Source organism: Molothrus aeneus, chromosome 1, assembly GCF_037042795.1.
Source record: "Molothrus aeneus isolate 106 chromosome 1, BPBGC_Maene_1.0, whole genome shotgun sequence".
NCBI classification, from domain to species: domain Eukaryota; kingdom Metazoa; phylum Chordata; class Aves; order Passeriformes; family Icteridae; genus Molothrus; species Molothrus aeneus.
Genome location: NC_089646.1, coordinates 145,086,997 through 145,108,009, shown reverse-complemented (window position 1 = coordinate 145,108,009; position 21,013 = coordinate 145,086,997). Strand labels below are relative to the sequence as shown.

The 21,013-nt window shown below is 36.7% G+C and overlaps 1 protein-coding gene across 4 annotated transcripts in view; it reads right to left on the bottom strand.

The window, feature by feature from the left end:
- EFR3A (EFR3 homolog A) overlaps positions 1 to 21,013 on the bottom strand; it is a 75,420-nt gene that overhangs the window by 28,881 nt on the left and 25,526 nt on the right. For 3 of the 4 annotated variants that reach the window (XM_066566537.1, XM_066566512.1, XM_066566520.1), the window contains 5 exons: positions 19,715 to 19,865; positions 11,168 to 11,289; positions 9,379 to 9,528; positions 4,850 to 4,987; positions 45 to 123 (listed from right to left, as the gene is read on the bottom strand). In XM_066566537.1, the coding sequence (XP_066422634.1) occupies positions 45 to 123; positions 4,850 to 4,987; positions 9,379 to 9,528; positions 11,168 to 11,289; positions 19,715 to 19,865 (640 nt within the window). The remainder of the gene's footprint in view (positions 1 to 44; positions 124 to 4,849; positions 4,988 to 9,378; positions 9,529 to 11,167; positions 11,290 to 19,714; positions 19,866 to 21,013) is intronic. The other variant, XM_066566528.1, reaches the window with a different exon arrangement.

Genomic DNA, 21,013 nt, shown 5'->3' with positions numbered 1-21,013 from the left:
CTTGAAACATGCATGCAAGAAAAAAAAACAGGAGAAAATCCTACCTGTATAGAATACATGATGATTTTAAAGCAGGAAACAGCAAATTCATTAGGATCCCATAGTTTATGATGGTCTAAATGCCTGTAAGCAAAAATTAAGACATAATGAAGAAATTATATCATACAGATATAATAAATGGTATCTTATGAATTTTCTCAAAATTCACCTCAAAGGGATTATTTACTAACATAAAACTTCTATACAATAACTTATGAGAAATTTAGAACTTCAGAAAAGTACTGGTTTTCTAGGTTTAGGATATGATCACAAAACATTTGGCTGAAAAGAAATTCCTGTTCTGGAAATTTAAGGAACCTAGATACACCAAACATATATAGTTAAGAATACACTCTTTCCATACAGAGTGCTGGGACATTAGATGCTTTTTTACATTAAAGGAATCTGCTGAAGGTTGTAACACCTTGAAAATTTGTACTTTACAAGATAAATAAGTTGTTTTGAATTACAAGCTGCAAAATAATTAGGGCTGAATGCTCCATCCAGAATAGAAACTCTGAGAAATATTTTTGTTTTCATGGTGGTTTCATAAATAAAATACATGGAAAACAAAAAAGAGCTGCTCTTTGTGTCTATATGCCTTTACACTCGGAAGCATTTTGACACTTACTGCAAGAAAGATGAAAACAAAATCCCAATAAAAATGCATCAGTTTCTCTTTAAATGGAATAGGAACCACAAATGAGAAAAAATTTATCAGTGTTTCAAGCAAATACAAAAAATTCTGCTTAAGCAGAAATGTTGAGAGCTATGAATAGGACACACAGATTTTTGCAAAAAAGAGATCTGTGTCCCTGAAAAAGCATTAAAAAAATAACTGTGTTTTTTCATTCTAGAAGATTGAAGAAAAGGTAACTTTGGATGCATTTTAATTGGTATGATTTAGGTTTTAAAAAAATCAAAACAAATCCACAAACAAATTCACCAGTGAACAGCAAATATGGCAGCCAAATCAACAAAAAAACTTTGTAAAAGAAGATGAGTTTCTGTTCCTAAAAAGGTATCTCAGCTACAGAACCATTACTGCTCTCCCTTTTCTCAAAGAACTTAGGAAACATGAAGTTGTTTGAAGCAACAAACCAAAAAGCTCTGGAGGTGAAAGAAGTCAGCACTGTGAACAAGAAGGATTGGCTGGATGCTACAACTTACTCTGTCTACAATCTGGAGATCTCAATTCCCTCACTGGGCAGCTGCTCCCAGCCCAGTCACCTGCACACACAGGTCTCCTTCAAGGCTGATTAAACCAGATGACACAAAGCATCTCCTATGCCCTAAATTATCTTGCATTCTATTGCAGAGATTAAAAAAAAGTTCTGCCATCTTTACACATCACATACCTTTAACAGAAATCCCTACAGGAAAGAATGTCAGGATTTTAAAAGTATTTGCCTGCCAAGATAACAGCAGATTTACATCACTAAATCAACTTGAGTACCTATTGGGAGTAGCTGCTTTTCTTGTGCACAGGTGTCATCGAATGGAAAATCTTACTCTCCACTATCTTCTCCTGATTGGAACTCATCCTTTAATCTTTCAGGGCATTGTGTTTTTTGTTATCCTTGACAGTTCCTATTCATCTGCCCCAAAAATCCATTCAGGCAGATTATGGTCAACTGCATCCCATATCACATTAACAAACAAACAAAAAATTCCTCTCTGAACAAGACATACAGATTTATATTGCCAGAAAGGCCAAGTATCAGCTACTTCTGGTAGATGAACTGCTGGGAACACAGCAGGGAGAAGATGACAGACTTGGCTAAAGCTTTGTATAACAGCTCAGTGGGCAGCATACTTTGTATACTGGAATCTTCCTCCTAAGGACAGCTGGATTAGATTCCTGTAAGTGATGTATTTTACTGACCATAACAAGTGTATTCAATGTAGCTTTGTTTTTGCAAAAGACAGTAAAGGGTATTTTTAGTATGGTGCATTTACTTTAGTTAAAATCAAGTCACACCTTAACATATTTTTTTTTTCAAATTACACTTCTTTCAATAAAGAATATCTACTGAAGATTACAAAAGATTCTAGTGCTGGATTAACAAATGCCAAACAAATGCCTTCCATTGAGATCTGCTGCACATATGTAGCAAAAACGCACAATTAGGTCTCTCGATTTCAAAGGAACAGCAGAACCAATAATGCAAGTTTCTGGGGAGAGAGCCACTAATGATCCCTGAATTCTTTCTCAGTGCCACACATACAAGTAATCCTTAAAGTAATAATGATAAATTGGTACCAAGGATCAGAAAGCATAACTGAGTCATGCATGTATGGGAATGTATAAAATATTCTGCTCATGCATCATGTTTGCTGAAAGAATACTGAACACCAGTCTGTTAATATTCCAAACCCCTCCACACCTGATGTGATAACTGACAAGAATGGAAATGCAGCTGTTACACTTGGGAAGTTTCAACAGATTTCTGGATCTCTCTGAATCTGTCTAATCTATTCAACATTGCAAATCCATGCTAAGTATGTCTCAATAGCTTCTGACTGTAGACACAACTTAAATTTTTTTTTCAGGTAATATTATTGTAACATATTTTGACTTTCATTAAGCAATTAGTGAGATTAATCTGTAAGATTTTATTGCAAATTATTATTTGAGAGTTTCTAGCTACTGTACGCAGACATAACCATGGAGATTTTCTGCCTACGGCAAGGAGAACTAATGTCAATCCAAACCTATACGAGGAGACTGACTTCAGATTTCCACTGCAATCTGAAATTTCCCTATCTTTTTTTTATTAACACTAGTAACTTGAAATTGGCTTTTGATAGCTTGAAGGTCTTTCAGTGTATAAATAAAATACTTAATTTCTGTGGGAAGAACTAGGCCATCTAAGAGAACATATTCCTGTACCTTCATTATATTTAAACCCCTCAATCACTTAATAAACCCTGCCTCATGATGCAAGCAGCACTGCTCTCTCAGTTTTGCAAAGAAGTGGCAGCATGTTGCCTGATATTACAGTGTCACATGAAGCAAGCCTTCAGGTGGGGAACTGAACCTGCACCTTCATGTTAGCACTGTAATAAGAGGCCCTATCTATATTTCCAGAGTTTCCTTAAAACCTGTGAAAGAGCTGAACATTGTTAGAAGAAACTGTTTTCTAATCAGAAGCTAAGCCAGGTTTTTCAATCCAATAAAATGCAATAGACTCTCTATCTCAAACTTTCACTCTAACTGTTCTGTCATTCACAAAGTGCTCTATCTAATGAGATAGAGCACTCCCTTTTTGTTTAGGACAAACAGCTTGAAATTGCATTTTCTGCATCTCTTGTTCTTCAAAAATACTACACCTTTTACAGCAGTCATTTCTAAAAAGACACACTTGGCAATTTGTCCTCAAAATGGAAAACAAAAATGGTGACTACAAAGACTCTCTATTCATAGAGGAGATAACATTCTGAGCAACTGGTCATTATCTACTCATTTCAGTGCATAAATGCAGCATGTGGAACGCTGCTGTGCACACAGAACCAACTGGCCCCTTACAGTCACGGCATGTGAGAACTGAAAATAGGCTGGAAATAAACTTTAGAGACATAGGCTTTAGATTAGCCACAGGAAAAGCAGCTATGACACCTTCTCAAATCCCAAAACAAGCACTACCTCTAGTCTGCGGAATCAGGAATTATTCATAGGAAACTTCCCTGCTCCCAAAATGATTCAAAAGACTCAAACCACTGCAAATGATGATAAAGTTTTGAGATAAACTAACTAAAAGAATTGAGAAGTGGTCAGAAAGCAGCTGCAATACAGCACCAAGTAATCCATCCAGACTGTGTAGTAACAAGGTGTTCACTGTGATCACAGGTATTTTGGAGGAATGCAAATTTTAAATCTACTAAAGAATGAGTGTTTTTTTAATAAAACACTCAACTTTGTAACAGAAACTCCTCTGAGTTGGTATAACAAATACATATAGAAAGTAAGGGAGTGGTACAGTTCTTTGTAGTTAATGTTTTTCAGGATAAACAAGGGGTTACAAAAGTTTTCTCCCTTCAATACCAACCCTATCTTTTTTTTTTTTTAACACTAGTAACTTGAAAATGGCTTTTGATAGCTTGAAGGTCTTTCAGTGTATAAATAAAATACTTAATTTCTGTGGGAAGAACTAGGCCATCTAAGAGAACATATTCCTGTACCTTGGATGTACCTTGAAAAATCTACAAGAAGCAAGCAGGTGTCCTCATCACCAGGAAAAGCCAGACTTTGAAAGTGGTATCACTGAGTGTTAATACAAGAGGTATAATTTGTACTGTGTGTTTTTGCGCATAACGTGCATACTGTGCGCATATCTGCCACTCACTCCTAAATGAGTTGTTAAAGATATTCATCAAAGAATATCGAAACTGGTCCTGGAAGAAAATGGCAGGAAAACATAAATTGTAACTTTATGGGGCACAGTATTCCTTTGTGCTACTTGTACTTTACTTGGTTTGTCTCTCCACTGATTGTGACACTCATCTATAGGACATGAATAGCCTGGATAGTTTCACATTTAAAAAAAAAAGCCAGCTGAAGCAACAACTCATGTAAATTATTGTATTTTGCATGTAAAAATCAATAAAGCAGGACACACATTCCTCCATAACTGCCTTCAAGTTTATAGACAGATGAGAGAGGAGAGATTAAAAGAGGGGCAATTTTTTTAAGAAATGTGAATGGAAACCTTTGAGCTGAAAAGTAGGAAAAAATTTAATGCAACAGAATTGAGAATGAAATAAAGAAAACCTCTTTATTTCTCAGATCTTCCACAAATTTTCAACTTACGCAAAAACTGGTCTGACAGCATTGTTCATATTTCCATAGGTTGCTCGTCCCAGTAGTTCCCTGAAACAATTCTCAGCCAGCACAGAAGGATTTTCTTCTTTCACTCCTACTGTAGGAGAGGATGGGGGGCCTATTCTGCTGAAATAAGACAAAATGCATTGATTATATTACTGACTAATATTCACCTTTTCTTTACTGTATCCACCCTTGGTATTAAAAACATTCATGAGTCACAATCTTCAACTAGGCAAGAACTGCATTTCAAATATGCACCAAACCACAATTCTGAATAACATATTTTATTCTTTTATAGCAGGACCATAGATCATCATTTGTTCACTCAGTACTTACCACTGTATTAGTAAATATTTATGTGGCAAACACAAAAGCTGCTCATATTCAGTTAACTTGTTACCTACCTCATTTTGACAACACGCTATGTATTGCTAACAATGAACAAAGGCTGTGAAACCACTAAAAAAATTTAGACAGAATCTTAGTAATATAGCTCAGATTAATGATCTCATTCACCTGCCCACTACTGAGTCCATACTGTGTGGGTGACCATTAAATGAAACTCCATTACTTCTGCACAAACAGATGGCTTGTGAGTTGAAAAAAAAATGTCTGAGTGAACTGATTGGAACATTATCACCCACACAGTTACCTCTAAATAGACACTGTAGAAGTTGGTCACCCTCTACCTAAGTGTCTTCCATCATTACTATGGAGAGGGCACTGCTGAGCCCCTCCCTGTGGCAAACACAGGTTTCAGAAAGGAAGCAAACAGCTCTCCCTGAGGTACCTCCATTACTTACCAAGATTCACTGGACCTACAAGTGGCAACCTTTTTTTTCCTCTCAAAAAATACATTGTAGGGACTTAAGTGAGGATTCATTCATTTACATTAATATTATGCATCTTTAATTTTAGACTGCAGACACCAGTACATTAAACCTTTAAACATAATTTCAATTCTGCAGTGCAAGCTTGTGTGTTAAATACATTTGAAAGTGTCAACCAAGAGCATTCAGTTTACTTAAACTTCATAAATCTTTAGACCATTATAGAAAATTGCAAACTGAAATATCAGTAGTCAAATGAACATGTTAACATCATAGTTGTAACATATCTTTTGATGGCAAAAGATTTTCTAGTGTTTCAATACTACTGAAATCTAAAATTGGCCATATGAAAATCCTGTTGCCTCTGGAAACATCAGTGTTTCAGGAGTTACCACAACAATGCTAGCTTGTCAGATTTTAATAACAGAAGAGCCTCAGGAACTCTGTTAGATAAGGAGAAAGAGTTTTACAAGTGCAGCATGATTAGAATTTTAAAAGGTATGATAATTTGTATATAATCCACCATGAGTACCACAAAACTCCAGCTTTATCAACTGCTGTGCCACCCATCCTCCCTTTTTTTCCTTCGCTTGTACTGCCTAGACTCTGATCTAGGGAGATGGGAGAGAAGATAGTGTAGGACTGTCATTTCCATTGCTGTTTTGACACAGATTCCCTAAAATACAACAGCACTGCAAAGGTGGGTGTGTGGGGAGGAAAGACGAAAGCAGGCAGCATAGCACTCAGAGCTTAGCCTGTCTGAAAGAATTCCAGTTAAAATGAAGTAAAATAAGTTACATTTTAAGTGGTTATATATGCAAACCTACAGAAGGTGACTTCTCAGCGCTGCTTGGAAGTCTTTTTTCAGATGAACTTTCCTAGTATAACATGTTACTCTTTGCATCAAAATGTCTACAATTATCCTGTGTCATCTGTGGGAGTAACATTTTATTTGAACTTTAACAGCACCTACCTCAAGGTATTTCTCAGTAAGCATTCCTTGGCATTGCAGACAATAGACAATGAATATTGAAAAATCTTGTTAGTTTTATAGAAAAGCTTTGTACAGCCTCTTAAGTTTCTACATTCAAATGAGTATCTCACACTCATTTTGTTTCACTGACTTGGTTTTTACAGAAATATCAGAAAACCTCTGAAAAATCCAACTGCAACAGCTAAGAATAAAACAGTATTATTCCTCTGCAACTAAACCTTTTGTACCAACCACAAGAGGGCTGAAAATGTGCTTTACAATGAAATGGGCAAGGACAACTCCTTGTAGCTGCTCTACTGGCTTTTTTGTGGGATATCTCTATCAGAAGTGGCAACAAGGAACTGGAAGGAGAATATGTTGAAGTACAGCAGTTTCCATAGCAAACACCTAATCACAGGTGATTAACTTAAACTAGCTCACAGTAACTCAGCAACTTAAGCATGAGACTTCTTAAATGCCAAAAAGCCAGGACTGGCCAAAGATATGACAGGACATGAAAGACTGAACCACCACTTCTGAGCAGAGTAGGTACAGGAATGTTTTACTGTGATTCACACACCCTGAGAAAGAAATAAATTCTAACTTTCCTCTAAAATAGAATTTGTATGAACATTAGATGTATCAGAAGGATTTGAAGTCAAGTTTACATTAAGTGCTAGTGTCCCTCTGCCTGAAATCAGGCTGGCAGGTTTAGCTCCACAGTTATGAAGAATATGTCATAAAGTAAGGGAATTACTTATTTCATACATCCCCTCCCTATTTTGGAGATGCACATAAATAGATATACACATAACATAACATCTGATAGGCACATAACTAAAATGTGCACTCTGATATATGAACAAATAATGGCATCCACAAATACAATCATATTTTTTAAATGTTATTTAAATAGTAAATTCTTAACTCCAAGAAGTGTCTCATCTCCTATGTACTCAAAAGAATCTTGAATTAAGCTGTGAAGTTCCACGAGCTAAAATTACATTGACTTCCAAGGTAAGTACCTATATGTACTTCAGCTATAATCAAAAATGATTTTTCTTCTATGGATTTAAGTTGGGGTTATTTTCTGGAATTTCTGCTCTTTCTCAAATAATGCTTTGACTCCATCTGCCAGAACAATATGCTTCTTACTCCTACTCTTCAAGATGTCTCTGTGCTCCACAAATATGAAGTCACACATAAAATAAAATGAGAATTTGTCTGTAACATCATATAAGACCAGCAGGTAACAATTAACAAACACTGTCATATGCACATCATAAATGTCCCTACTTACCACTAGGAAAATCATTAGTCTCTTTTTTTCATGTTCAATAGGACAAGTTTCAAGCACAAGAGTTCAGAAATTTAAGTTGCCTTTTGATAGATTTGTTTTTCTACCACTACTATTGCCTTGCTCCACAGATGATAAAAATCATTCCTGCAGTACATATAAACTGATCCACTTTAAGTGGTTAATCCAAATCCTACTTCAGTCAGTTTTTCCAGCAGTAGTTAATTTACTTCTGCTATAAAAAGGAAAGTGTATGCCTGAGGGCACTGTAAAGAGTACCAAAGGAAAGGGCCTACCTGCAGTTAGAAACCCTGTAAGAATAAGCAAAGGCAAACCAGGCTCTCCTTGTTCAAACAGCAGCTTCAGAAACCTTTCTCTCTTACTCAGTTCACTCTTCAGATGTAACATTCAAGTGGATATTTCTATAAATACTGTGTGGGCCCTCAGTTATATACAGTAAATAGATAAGGCATAGACAGACAGACAACTATTGATTTTAGCTACTTGGTCTGAAAATTTGTTTTAGAGATGAAACAGGCACTGGCAGTCAGAAATAACACAACAAAAATAAAGCTGAGGAATTGAAAAATAAATGCCAAAAAAGACAAACTGACAGATCTAGAAAACTGAGTGAAAGCATGAAAAGCTTGTTGTTACAGGAAGGCTGCTGAGCCTCTTAGCAAGCAAGTTTTGAAGTAGCCAGAATTGGACATGGAATTAATATTTCATTTGCTTGCACTGTTGAAGTTCATTTTATGGAAATTTCCCAGTGCTACCAATAAACAGTTTTTACACCTACATAGTGTTTAAACAGGGACCAAAAAAAAAGAGACTTTTCAATTGTAAGGTGACTGGCATCTCCTCAACCTTAATTGTCACAAAGACCTTTTGAATATCTTTTTGCAAATGTGGCAAGTAATATGCCTAGGAGTCACTGAAAGCAAAAAAGAGAAGGTGATCTACACATAAATAAAACTTTAATTCCTTACTCTAAGTATTGTTTCAGCCAGGACAAGCAGTTCTTACTGATGGCTAAAGGAATTAAAACCTCAATTTCTAACAAATCTAAGTAGCAAAATCATTTGAGTCACCTAAAGCCTTTGCTTACTCATCCCTGCATCTGATCCACTAAAATACAGTTTACAATTTTTATCAAGTCAAAATATGGATATATAATTTCCAGAATAACTTTTAGGCCAAGAGAATCTTGAACAAGTGAATAAATGGGGTTGAAAAGATTTTAAGACAAGAAACATTAAGAACCAGTATGCAAACCTACACTATCAATTTCAAGGAGCCTCAGCTAGTAAAGGTGAGTTGTTGCTTCCACTGAAAAGAAAAAGGATATCCATCATAAAAACCCAGCCTAGAGATTGCTTAAAAAACCCACACCAGTGACAAGGAATACACTTACCTGTCAATATCTTCTATTTTCTGCATGTTGAACAGCAGTGATGGCACTATCTTGTCCATGTGCTGGGGTTCCCATATGGTTGCTCGAAGCTCGTCATTAACTGCTTTTCGAACCACTCCCTGGATGCCCCTGATTCCAGCAATTCGGATCCTGAGCAAGGAAAAGAGGAATTAATGAAGCTGAGCAACACAGCACCCCCCAGCAGGGCTCTGGCAGCAGTAATGATGAACTGTGGAATTCCAGTAGGTTCTCAAAAGCAGCAACTGGGAAAACTGGCCAACCATTAAGATTGACTGTGCTTTCTTTGAACACCTTTAAAGCCAGTAAGGAAGCTGACAAAACAAACAACTGAACAGAAGATGGCCTGTAAGGATAAAGCTGACACCACTCAATGAAGACTCAAACTTTGTGCATCACCTCTGACAAAAGTCCCCTGGATAAAACCCACCAATCTACCCCCCATCAGTTGAAACTTCACACAATCTCAGCCTATTCCAGAGCTGAAGAGAAATGGGAAGCTACCACAACACAGCTGAAGTAATATCTAGCACAGCCATGTGATTGTGCCATTAGAAGTTGTAATTAAGACTATGGATTAGTAGCAAAGGATAATTCTGTCTATTTAAGCCTAATTGACAAAAGGAACCACCACTTTCATTCTAAAACCATTTGAATGAAATCAACTGAGAAGTAATCAAAAACAATGAAATAATAAAAAGATTACATAAGTTCAAAAAAAGACTTGGTCTAGCTGCTAGCTATTGTCATCATTTTATTAAACAAAAATAGCTTGCAGGAGAATTTGTGCAATGACATGAATAGCAAAATACTATTTTTTTAAGTGATAATAGCAAATTATCCATTGTAATAAATGGTAGGAAGAGAATTTGCTTCCTGAAAACAAGTAGAAGGTACTACAGCTATCAAATTAAATAAATACAAGCCTCACTAAAATTTTGAATTATTTCTCTTAAAATCCACCCCTCATTTTTTAAATCTTGATTCAGGTATGGACAACACTTTACAAGCCCTTGCTCAGTCAAACTCCCCGAATTAAGACATTTCTAAGATGAACTATGGAGGTAACCACGTTCTGTAATTATTTTTGTTTGGATTTCAATTTGTAAATACATAAATCTGTAGTTGCTTGTATCTTAGGTATTCCTGAACAAAATTTTGTGCATTCAAGATGAACCCAATTTCATTCTAGATTTTTTGAGATGGTTTCAATAGGATTACATACAAAGGAGGAGACAAGAGGGATGTACAAACAAGGAGAAAAACTGCTGCAGGGAGGGACACATCCTTCAGGGGGGAGCTGCAGGAACAAAAACTGTGGCACTTACATAAGAATGGGAAAAATAGAATCTCCATTCATGGAGGCTCTTGAGTTTGACACACATGAGCATACTTCAGACATTTAAGAAATCACAGTTTTAATGAGTAATTCTCAAAAAACAGACTAAATGTATGCTTTTGCTTTTCATCTAAGTAGCCTCATTAATATCTCAAGGAAGTTATGAACTCATGCATTTACAATAATAAGTGGTGCCTTTCTGGAGAAAATCCACATAATCTAACATGCAATATATTAAGGTAAAATTACACCTAAATATCCCAGGAGTTCCAGCTACCTAAGGTTTGCAATATTCGGCGCTACTCAAAAAGTCAGACTGTCATTTTCTTCATATGGAATGAACTAGTCCAATAAACACCTTAATAAGAGCTGTATTACAGGCAGTATTAATGTGTCAACAGTTTTCAGTAATTCCTGCAGAATGACACTTACTCATTTTGTATTTCTGGATCAGGGTCACGGGAATGACACATGGCGCTGAACCGGGACACAAAGAAGTCGTAGCGTCTGTGATAGGAAGGTGTGTCTTCTTCAATGTTGGCAAATTTGACAAACTGGAAAGTGAAATACATTAAAAAAGCTTTTAATACCAATTTCCTAAAATAGAATAATGAATAATAAGCTTAATCGAAGCTTAATTTAACAAGTAACATGAAGTAACTGCATTAAGAACCCAATTTTGACAACACTTTAGAACTTCAGAGAAGAAAAATCTGAATAGGAGGGTTTTCTTTTAAAAGTCTTCCCACAAGAACTTCATTTAGATAACTATGGAAGCATGAAACTGTATGAAATGCAACATACTATGCACTATGGAAACATCTAACACTTGAACAATGAGTCATCAACTGGCAGAATCATTTTGGCTGGGAAAGACCCTCAGGATCATCAGATCCAACCATTTCCCTAACACTGTCAAGTCCACCACTAAACCTTTTTTTACATAACTCCAGGGATGGTGACTCAGCCACTTCCCCAGGCAGCCTGTTTCAATGGTGGTAACTCCCTCAAAGAAATTTTCCCTAATATCCAGTCTAAACCTCCCTTGACACAACTTGAGGCCATTTCCTCTTGTCCTATCTCTTTCAGCCTGGGAGGAGAACCTGACACCCACCCTGCCACACCCTCTCTCAGGCAGCTGTAGAGAGCAGCCCAAGCAATCAAACACAACCCTGTCACTACCAGGTTACCTAGCAACATTCTGATGTACCAAAATTCAAGGGAAATAAACTTGGAGGCATTCTGTCAATGTCTATGACAGAAGGGAAAAAGGAGGAGTCAGGGAACCAAAATCCAGTCAACTCTAGTCCATACACAGAAAAACACTGGAAAAAATGCCAATTTGCCAACATCTACCAAGTCTCAAAAGGGTAACGAACAGTCAACATGGATTTGTCAAGAACAAATCACATCAATGCATCTTATTCCTACAACAAGTAAATAACTTTTGTGAATCCAGATGAAGCAACATCTGTCAAAACTTCAGTGATGCTGTTGACAAAAAAATACACAAAATTCTCAAAGGAAAGCTAGAAAAACACTGTCAAAAGAACACTCTCCATAAGAGAAATGTACAAGGGTTTGGAAAAAAACAAGTTCACACTTGTAAATCATCACAGTACAAAAATATGATTTGAGCTTCACTAGAGACTCAGATGAGCAGCCTGGGCTCATCAAATTTGCAAAGAACACTAAGATGGCCAGAGCTGGAGGCACACTTGATGCCTGGTTTTTGAACAATTGGAAACAGGACCTGAAAAACCAAGGAAGCAATTTGGGAATGGTTATTGCAAAACAGCATTTTAGCCAGAAACAGCTGAATGAAGAAAAGGAACTTAGTCAATGCCAATACGATGGCATGGAAAACAGAACAATATACTAAGATATATCTGCATTACTCATGGCACCCATGAAGAAACTTTTGCTATCTAACTGGGCCAAATAAGGCCTTAAATGAAGTGGTGCATGGAGCTGAAACATCACAGCCTAAAATGGTGACTAACTGATACAGTTCTAAAATTATTCAAGAACTAGACAAAGCTTTAGATAAACATCTGAAAACGAAATACACCAAATTACCTTAACTACAGCTGCCTGAAAGGTATCAGTCTTAAATGGTACAGAAGACAGCAATAAAAACAGAATAAATAGTTTTCTTTGTCCAACAGTAGTAAGAAAATCAATAATAGGCTTATATTGAAGCAAGCCTAAGTTAGCCATTAAAACCCCTCCTTCCTAAAGTGAGCAGACTGCCTAAAGACCTTTTGGATTCTCCATCACAGACAGTTCTAAGAACAGACTACAGAGGGAAATAAAAAGCAAAACAAAACACTGTCAGGAAAGGTCAGACACCATGCCGGCTCTGCCCTGAAGCAGAGTGATGTTCCATTAAGATCCCTCTGCTTTTACTCACACCATTTTTATCAATTCCTAAGCACAGGCTGAGGCATTTCCTTTGTATTTTTCATGATGTAAAACCTGCTTTCATCAGCACGTTACCCACAGACAGGCCCAAAGCCCTTTAGCATAATCACAGCACACTGATTTGTGGAGGGTTTGAGGTTTTCTAAGCTGTGTATTTCAGAAAAAAAAAAACTACCATTTTTTTCTACTCTTTTGTTTAGTCTTTTTTCCTGTTTTATCTAGAACAGTTATCCCTTTTAGCTGCACTACCAGTTCACCCTCTAAAAGCTACAGGAACAGAAAATTATGTAGTTCATAAAACTACATTCTCAGCTGTTACTGAAAACGGAGAAAATTGTATAGTATGAGTCGATTTTACAAGTCCTTCTGTTAGGAATACCCTGTATTTCAGGTGGTAAAAAAGTGGCAGAAGTCAAAATCTAATTCTGTATGGTCCACTGCCATAAACTGAAAGATGATCTACAGCACACATATGTTTTCTCCAATAGAGTCAGTTATAAAAATGATAATTTCCTTCCCAAGAGACCCTGGCAAATGCTTCATAAGTACTGTGGCTCCCTAGCTTGTTTCATGAAACTGTTACTAGCAAAACAGAAATTTTTTTTTTCAGACAAGAATTTTATGAGTCCTTACATCTCAATAAGGCACCAAGACCGAGGATTTAGTAAACCCCACACAATATTATCTTAATATTTTCCAGACGTTCAAGTGCTCAAATCAACAAATGATTCACCCAGAAAACCCCCATAAAAGCATGGAAAAGAATGGAAACAAAGTATGAAGAAGACAAAGCACTAAATGTTTGTGAGAATGAGAATATTAATTCACGTTGCTAATTCATGTTGCATTTAGTATCAGCCTTTAATATTATTATTATCTGAAGTACTAATTATTTGATTGACAGGATCTCCCAACAGGAAAGCTTAATATATTCTAATAACTGTTTTGCTAACAGAAAGATTTATTGTACCAGGAAACAGCTTTGTAAGAAGAAATGATGACTTTAGGCCAAGCAAGTGTCAGGGACTCCCTCATTCTGAGTACCTCTCCTGCATCAGGGGGCAGCTTTGCAGCAGGGACACAAACACATGGAAGTCAGACCTTTCAAAATGGCATGCACAATAAGAGATCCAAAAAGGGCAAAGGTTTTTTATGTCCTCATGTCTATAACAAAACAATTTCCCCACTGAACATACAGCATTTCTGAAGCACAATCCAGGACTAGCATTCAGATGACTGAGCATTTAGGCCACAGGAAAGCTCTCTATGGTAAGAGTTTTGAGTTGTGCACTGTCATTCAGTAAAGTGTAAAATTCCATTCCATCATAGAAATTTTAAGTTTTTACAGTAGACATCACTCTGTACTTTGCAGTGGTGGTGTTGTTATTGTTGTTACAGAATAATTGCAAAGTACATGTTTTCAAACAAACTTCAAATATAGCACTTATTCAACCTTAAAAAGGATAAAACTCTTATGGAAGTCCAAGCACTTGCCTAGGGATTATTTACAAAGCTTTTATAGATGTAAATATGTCATTCACAGTAAATGCTTTCAAGTATCCCATGGTAACTTATGGAAGTTTTACCAGTACAAGCATCTTCTATATTTTATAATACAGAAGGTACAGAAAGGAACTTACATTGGTAGTACCTTATTTATTTATTTTGAAACCAATAAAATTCAATCAGTATAAAAACATATAAATCTACCACAAAGTAAATAAGAAACATATCATTTATTCAGAGGATGTTTGTTCCAGACTGAGTAGAGAAATTTGTATCATATTACCAGGGAGAGAGAGAGAGAGAGACTGTGCAAGCCCTGTAAGTAAATCCTATAATTTCTCAAGGACAAAATTCCTTCTATGCATTTATGCTGTTTTATCACTGTTATATAGCAAATACATGAGGAGAAAAATCATAACTTTTAATGGGCCCTGGATATATTTAAAAAAGGTCAGTTTTATTCAAGAATAATCACCATGCATCATATTTGAGTTTGAGTCATGTTACTTAAAGTATCTCCCTGTAAGAATACTAAGCTCGACCTGAGAATTATGTATTACATATCTGAGCTCCCCAGTTTGTCTTCTGCAGCCTGCAATTTTCTCTTGTTTCAAACACAGTGCTGATACTGGCAGTTATCACCTTTCACAGGCCAAAGTACTGTGTTTCAATATTATGAAACTGTCACATGGGAAGTCATGATCTCCTATAAATGTAAGACTCTTAAAAACCACACAGCACAGCCTTACTGAGAAGTGTGAATGCTATGTGTGCACTACAACAAATAAATGCCAGAAGGACAAGCACTTCAATTTTCCTGAAGAGAAAAGCTTCAAACACTGGATACGTTAACTTCACACTGGATACATTAACTTTACAAAGACAGCATGAAAATGATCACAAGGTTCTCAGCAATGAAAACTGGTGATTTAGTTTATTTATTAATACCTGGGATCACTTGACACTTTCAGTTTTATCAGAATAGGATGGAAAATTTCACATTCTATTTTAGTTTGTGCCCCTTGGATAAAAATTCTCCTGACCACCACATGTACAGTTGTGTAACAAAATCAGCAATGGAATGTTGGCTTACAGGGTCACAGTAGTGTGGCCGTGGAACTGCAAAACCAGAGAGCACAAATATGAGTGGGGGAAGCAATACTTAACTTTGAGTGACCCTAAAGCACTTAAATTCTAGCAGATGCAGACACACAATTTCTAAGATAATTTAATAACTCACAAAATGAGAAAGAGTGCTGTGTGTTAATCTGTCTCCCTGAGATTTAAATCCTATTAAAAAGACAGAGGAGGCATCCTAGAAAAGGAATTTTTCCATTGTGTATTAAATCACTACAAGCATAAAATTCTGTACTGGTACATGGAATGAAAGAAGCATCTTGCAATAAGGGTAAGTTTTCATTGCCTACTTCCAGATTAGCAAGCTGCAGACAAGGCAAACAAGTAAATACCCTGCTGGGAATATGAATTCTGACATGGCTTAATTTCAAAGTGTTGACATTTGATACTATTTTTATATACATATGCACTTAATTCTGCCCAAACCCACTGCTTTTAAAAGCCAACACTAACAAATATGAAAGTCTTGTCTCAGCCACTGCTTGATCACTTTTCCACTTGGGAATATGTCTATCTTCCTTTAAATTACAGATGATGACAACCAGCAATAACAGCCACCTTCTCAGGCACAGGAAGCTCAGCACTGTCACTGATGGGATCATTGCTTCACTGCTCCTACAAAGAAACTGCCTTTATAAAAGGAAGTACCCTATCAACTAAAGAAGCACTTGTGGTACATAATTAAAATGTGGTAATAATGGGTTCCACATATTATCTGCTATTTTTCACATGAAACCCCAGTACCTTACTGAAAAAATACAAAGAATTCACCTCATCAGCATTCCAAATTAGCTTAAAATATTTGTATTTAACTGAGTCTTGTAAATATACATTAAGATGAAAGTTTTACAAAATTATGTATCCAGTTGTTCTTGACCAGTCGCCCATTAAAGAAATTTTCTGAGCCTTCTTTAAAAACTTTAGAAATAGACATAAACTGGATATAGATTAATAGATATAAATTGGATCTCTTATTCCAAAAAATTTTGACCACAAGGTGAAAGATTTTAAAGCTTGTCACTTCTATATAGTAAAAAACACTAAAGACCTAAGCAATAAATTTAATTCTTTGTAGTTGAGCAATGGAGATGCTTTACATGATACTCAGTTACTGAAATTCTGCAAGAAATTAGAGAGAGAAATACAGTATTGTCATAATTTTCTAAGGAAAAGCTTAAAAGCTTATTGCAATCAGCCTTCAGATCCTTAGCACATAAGCCAAGGAGATACCACTTTTCCCCACCACATTTTTTCAGTTTCCTGACCAGCATATGGTATCCTTGCACATGGTCTATAAAAACATCTTCCATGCTAGAAAAAGCTATTTTGAACCTCACAGACATTAGCAATTTGAAATTTGGTCTATATAAAAAAAAAACAACTCAACACCTATTCATTATATCCACTATTGAATTTTACTGTTTTTAAGTATCTGCCTTATATAAATAGATTTAAAATTATGTTATTAAGAAAAAAAAAAAAAAAAAAAAACAGCTGCTGTAGGAAATAAGTTGACATAATTTATAAATGCGATACATAAATGCAACTAATTAATTATATGTAACCTGAAGATCAGGCTTAAAAATGCATAAATAAAACCCAAACAATTATTTATCTAAAATAGCCATCTTCAGGTTTGCTTTTCAAAAACAAATTGACTTTTTATTATAAATTAAATGAAATTTAAATTCCAATATTAATTTAAGATGACAAACATCTAAGTAAAACTTTTGGGGTTTTTTTTCCTGAAATATAGGGCACAAAGTAGAATAAGTTCTGCATCTGAAACCAAATACCTGGAAGTCAGCAAAACACAGTGGAAGGCAGTGGGAGCTTCCAAATCTTTCCAAGCCTTTAAAGTACCCAAAGATGTCCTGTACAGAGATTTGCTTCATTTGAAAACCTTTTAACCGATCACAAGAGTCCCTGCAGCTGAAGCAAAATCTGTGAGGCTGAAAAACCCTACAGCTCAAGCAAAGAGGTTTGAATTTTACTTCAAAGACATCACTGCTTTTCTATATCAATGAAGTTTTGGGTAGAAAATAATCAAAATCTACTTAGAGCCACAATCATACTCCATGTATTTAAAATGTAAGCAGACTATAAATTTGTAGGAGCCCTAAAGTGAGTTTCCTAAAAATACTATGTAAAATTTTCCAAAGGTTGCCTGACTTTTCACCAGTTAATAACATTTACTTCATATACAACCCATTCTTCTCTTCTAGACAATACCAGTTTGCACTCCAAAGTGGTTCATCAGCTAAAGCACATGAAGCATTATTCAGTCACCAGACCATCTCCCTTGCTTTTTGGTTTTTGTTTGCTTATTTCCTTCTGAAGGAGAGAAAAAAGGCTGACTATAGCAGTCAACTTTGTTAATGTAACAAAATCTATTTAAGAACACAGTAAGGCAGTGTCCTTGGTAACAGACAAGTTGTTACCCTTGTTCCTTCTAAGTCAATACAAATAGACTTGTATCCTTTGTCTTCATTAACTCTAGAAGGCACCTAGGGAAATTAGCAGAGTTAGGCTAAAATAAGGTTTTGGAATGCTGCTGAAGAGCTGTAAAAATTCTCCCTCCTCACAGAGTTTCTCCTCTCATTTAGGGAAACCTTTTTTTTGTGAGTTTTATAGAAGACAAACACAATTTATCTCCTAATTCAGGAAGTCCCTTAATCTCCTTTACTCACAAAAGACTTAGGAACCAACAGGAATATCAAACAGATTACCCTAAGTGGAGTCCTGCTCAGTAATGTGCATTTTGAAGTGACACATGCCTTGTACATCAGAGTGGAGGTTGGCACTAACCAATGATTTTAAACAACTGGAAAGTGTTGCACACCTTGCCATTTGGCAGCCTAGGAAACAAGTTTCAAAGTCATTTCCCTAAAAGGACTTGCCCATACATTATTATACAAACAAATCAAAAGAAGCAGGGTAGCCTGGCTCAATGATATTTAAATAAATAAGCAAAATTCTTTATGTATAATGAGATATAGATCTTGTTATCCTCAGTAAAGCTCCCCTGCTAGTGGAGGAACAAGGGACACTTCTACCCTACATTACAGCAAAAGTCTCTGTATTTCACCATAACAAGAAATCCTGCTCTGGGGTAACATCAGTTTATTATGCCCTCTTGTCTTCCTGAACTGCAACACCATTAAATTCATCAACTGGGAACCAAACCCAAAAGCCCAACAGCTTTACTGATTCCACAAAGAAATCCCCCACTGTTAGCAATGGCAATAATTTACATGAAAAGCAAGTACTCTGTACTCACATAAAAGCAATAACTCTAAGTGAAAACAGACCACATCACAATCCTGGAATTTATGAGATTCCCATTTTACCAGCTGGAAAATACAGTACTTAGAAGGCAAGTATTACAGAGCTATACTCTTGATTGCACCCATCACTCTAATTGGAAAACTACATCTCTAAATCTTCATTTTGACACTTTTAGTTATGCCCTTCAAGCCTGGACCTGAATCCTGAAATATTTAAGCTGATAAAACAGTGAGATTGCAATACTCAAAGCTACTTTTCAGCTAACGAGAATCTTTCTGTGTAGCTTAAACTGCCAGAAAACAAAACACTGTCTTACCTATATACTGGCTCCAGGAGGGCTGCTTAAAGACCCAAAACATGAACTCACAGCACAGCTTTCCTGTTCCTTCCGGAAGTTATTTTTGGAGGGAATGAGCCCACACATGAAAAGAATTTGGGATACTGCAGGGAAACAGTTTATCTGCCTCCAGCTGGTATCTGCTCTGTGTCTAGGCCCAAAGGATACACCCTGTTACAGACAGCATCTTTCAATTGATGTCAACTGGCAGACCCTTCAAGACTTTTCAAACTACTTTCCCAAGCAAAGATTAACTCTGATTTGATTTAGCATCTGAGCTTACTCACAGAATTAGTCCCAAGGACTTGCAGCTTTGGTTCGCCTGATTCCAGAAGCTTGGCCACCATATGAAGGAAACTTTCCACAAATGGTTTTATGCTTTGAGAATGGCAAGCCATTAGAAGTTGGTCCAGTGCCTCCATGGCAATTAAAACATAACTGAAAATTAATTAGAGAGACACATAAAAATGTATTGCACTTATCGTTAACTCAATTAGTTCACCTTAGGATCTTACCACAAAAAATAGAAAGAAAGAATGGAAGGTGCATATTTCCCATTGCATAAAAATGACACTTGGAGCTATTTTCTACATCCATATTTTCTCTCTTTTTTTCTTTTTTTGGGAGGAGATGGGGTGGTGTAGGAAGGAGGGAAGTATAGAATTCAGTGCTGGCTATTTACCCTTTCTATAAAGTTATAAAAACAGCTTTGGATGTCATAAAGGCCAAAAAATGGTGGTCTGTGATGGATGTTGCTTTTCTTTAACAATTCCTGCCACTTCTTAGACTTAAAATTTCTCACTTAAATATTTGATTTAGCCAAAAGGGCTGAAAATAAAGATAATGCTGTTTTCATATGTCCTCACTGACATTCAAGGGTTTACTTGGCTTACATAGCCAGGTTTTGTCAGCAAGGAGCTGCAGGGGTGGTTTCTGTCAGAAACCAGGAGTTGTCCCCATGACACACACAGCCAGCTCCAAGACTGACCCCCAATTTCCCAAACCTGAGCCCCCCAAGGACGCTCAAAGTGCCCACAGGTAATCAGATCCACAATGCAGAGCATGGAGGACCCCCTGCTGGAGCAGGTGGCTGTGCCTTGAAGGAATCTGCTGCCCACAGAAAGGCCCTGCTGGAACAGGAACAGGCTTCTGGCAGGCCCCATGGAGAGCAGCCCCTGCAGGAGCTCTTCTGGCAGGATCTGTGACACCATGGGGGACCCATGCTGCAGCAGCCTGCTCCTGAAGGACTGCACCCTGAGGAAAGAAGCCATGCCAGAGCAGTTCTTAAAGGACTGCCTACAAGGACAGAGCCAAGGCCAGAGCAGGGTAAGAGTGTGAGGAAGAAGGAGCAGGAGACACAAGATGGTATGAGCTGACCACAGTCCCCTGTCCTAATCTGCACTGCTTGGTGGTGGGTAGAGGCAATAGACCTGGGAGTGAAGTTGAGCTTGGCAAGAAAGATGGCTGGAGGAAAGATGTTTTTAAGCTCTGCTTTAATTTCTCATTATCCTACTCTGTCATTAATTGTCAATAACTAAATCAATCCTCCCCAAGTTAAGTCACTCAGTTCCATCATGGGGAAAAAG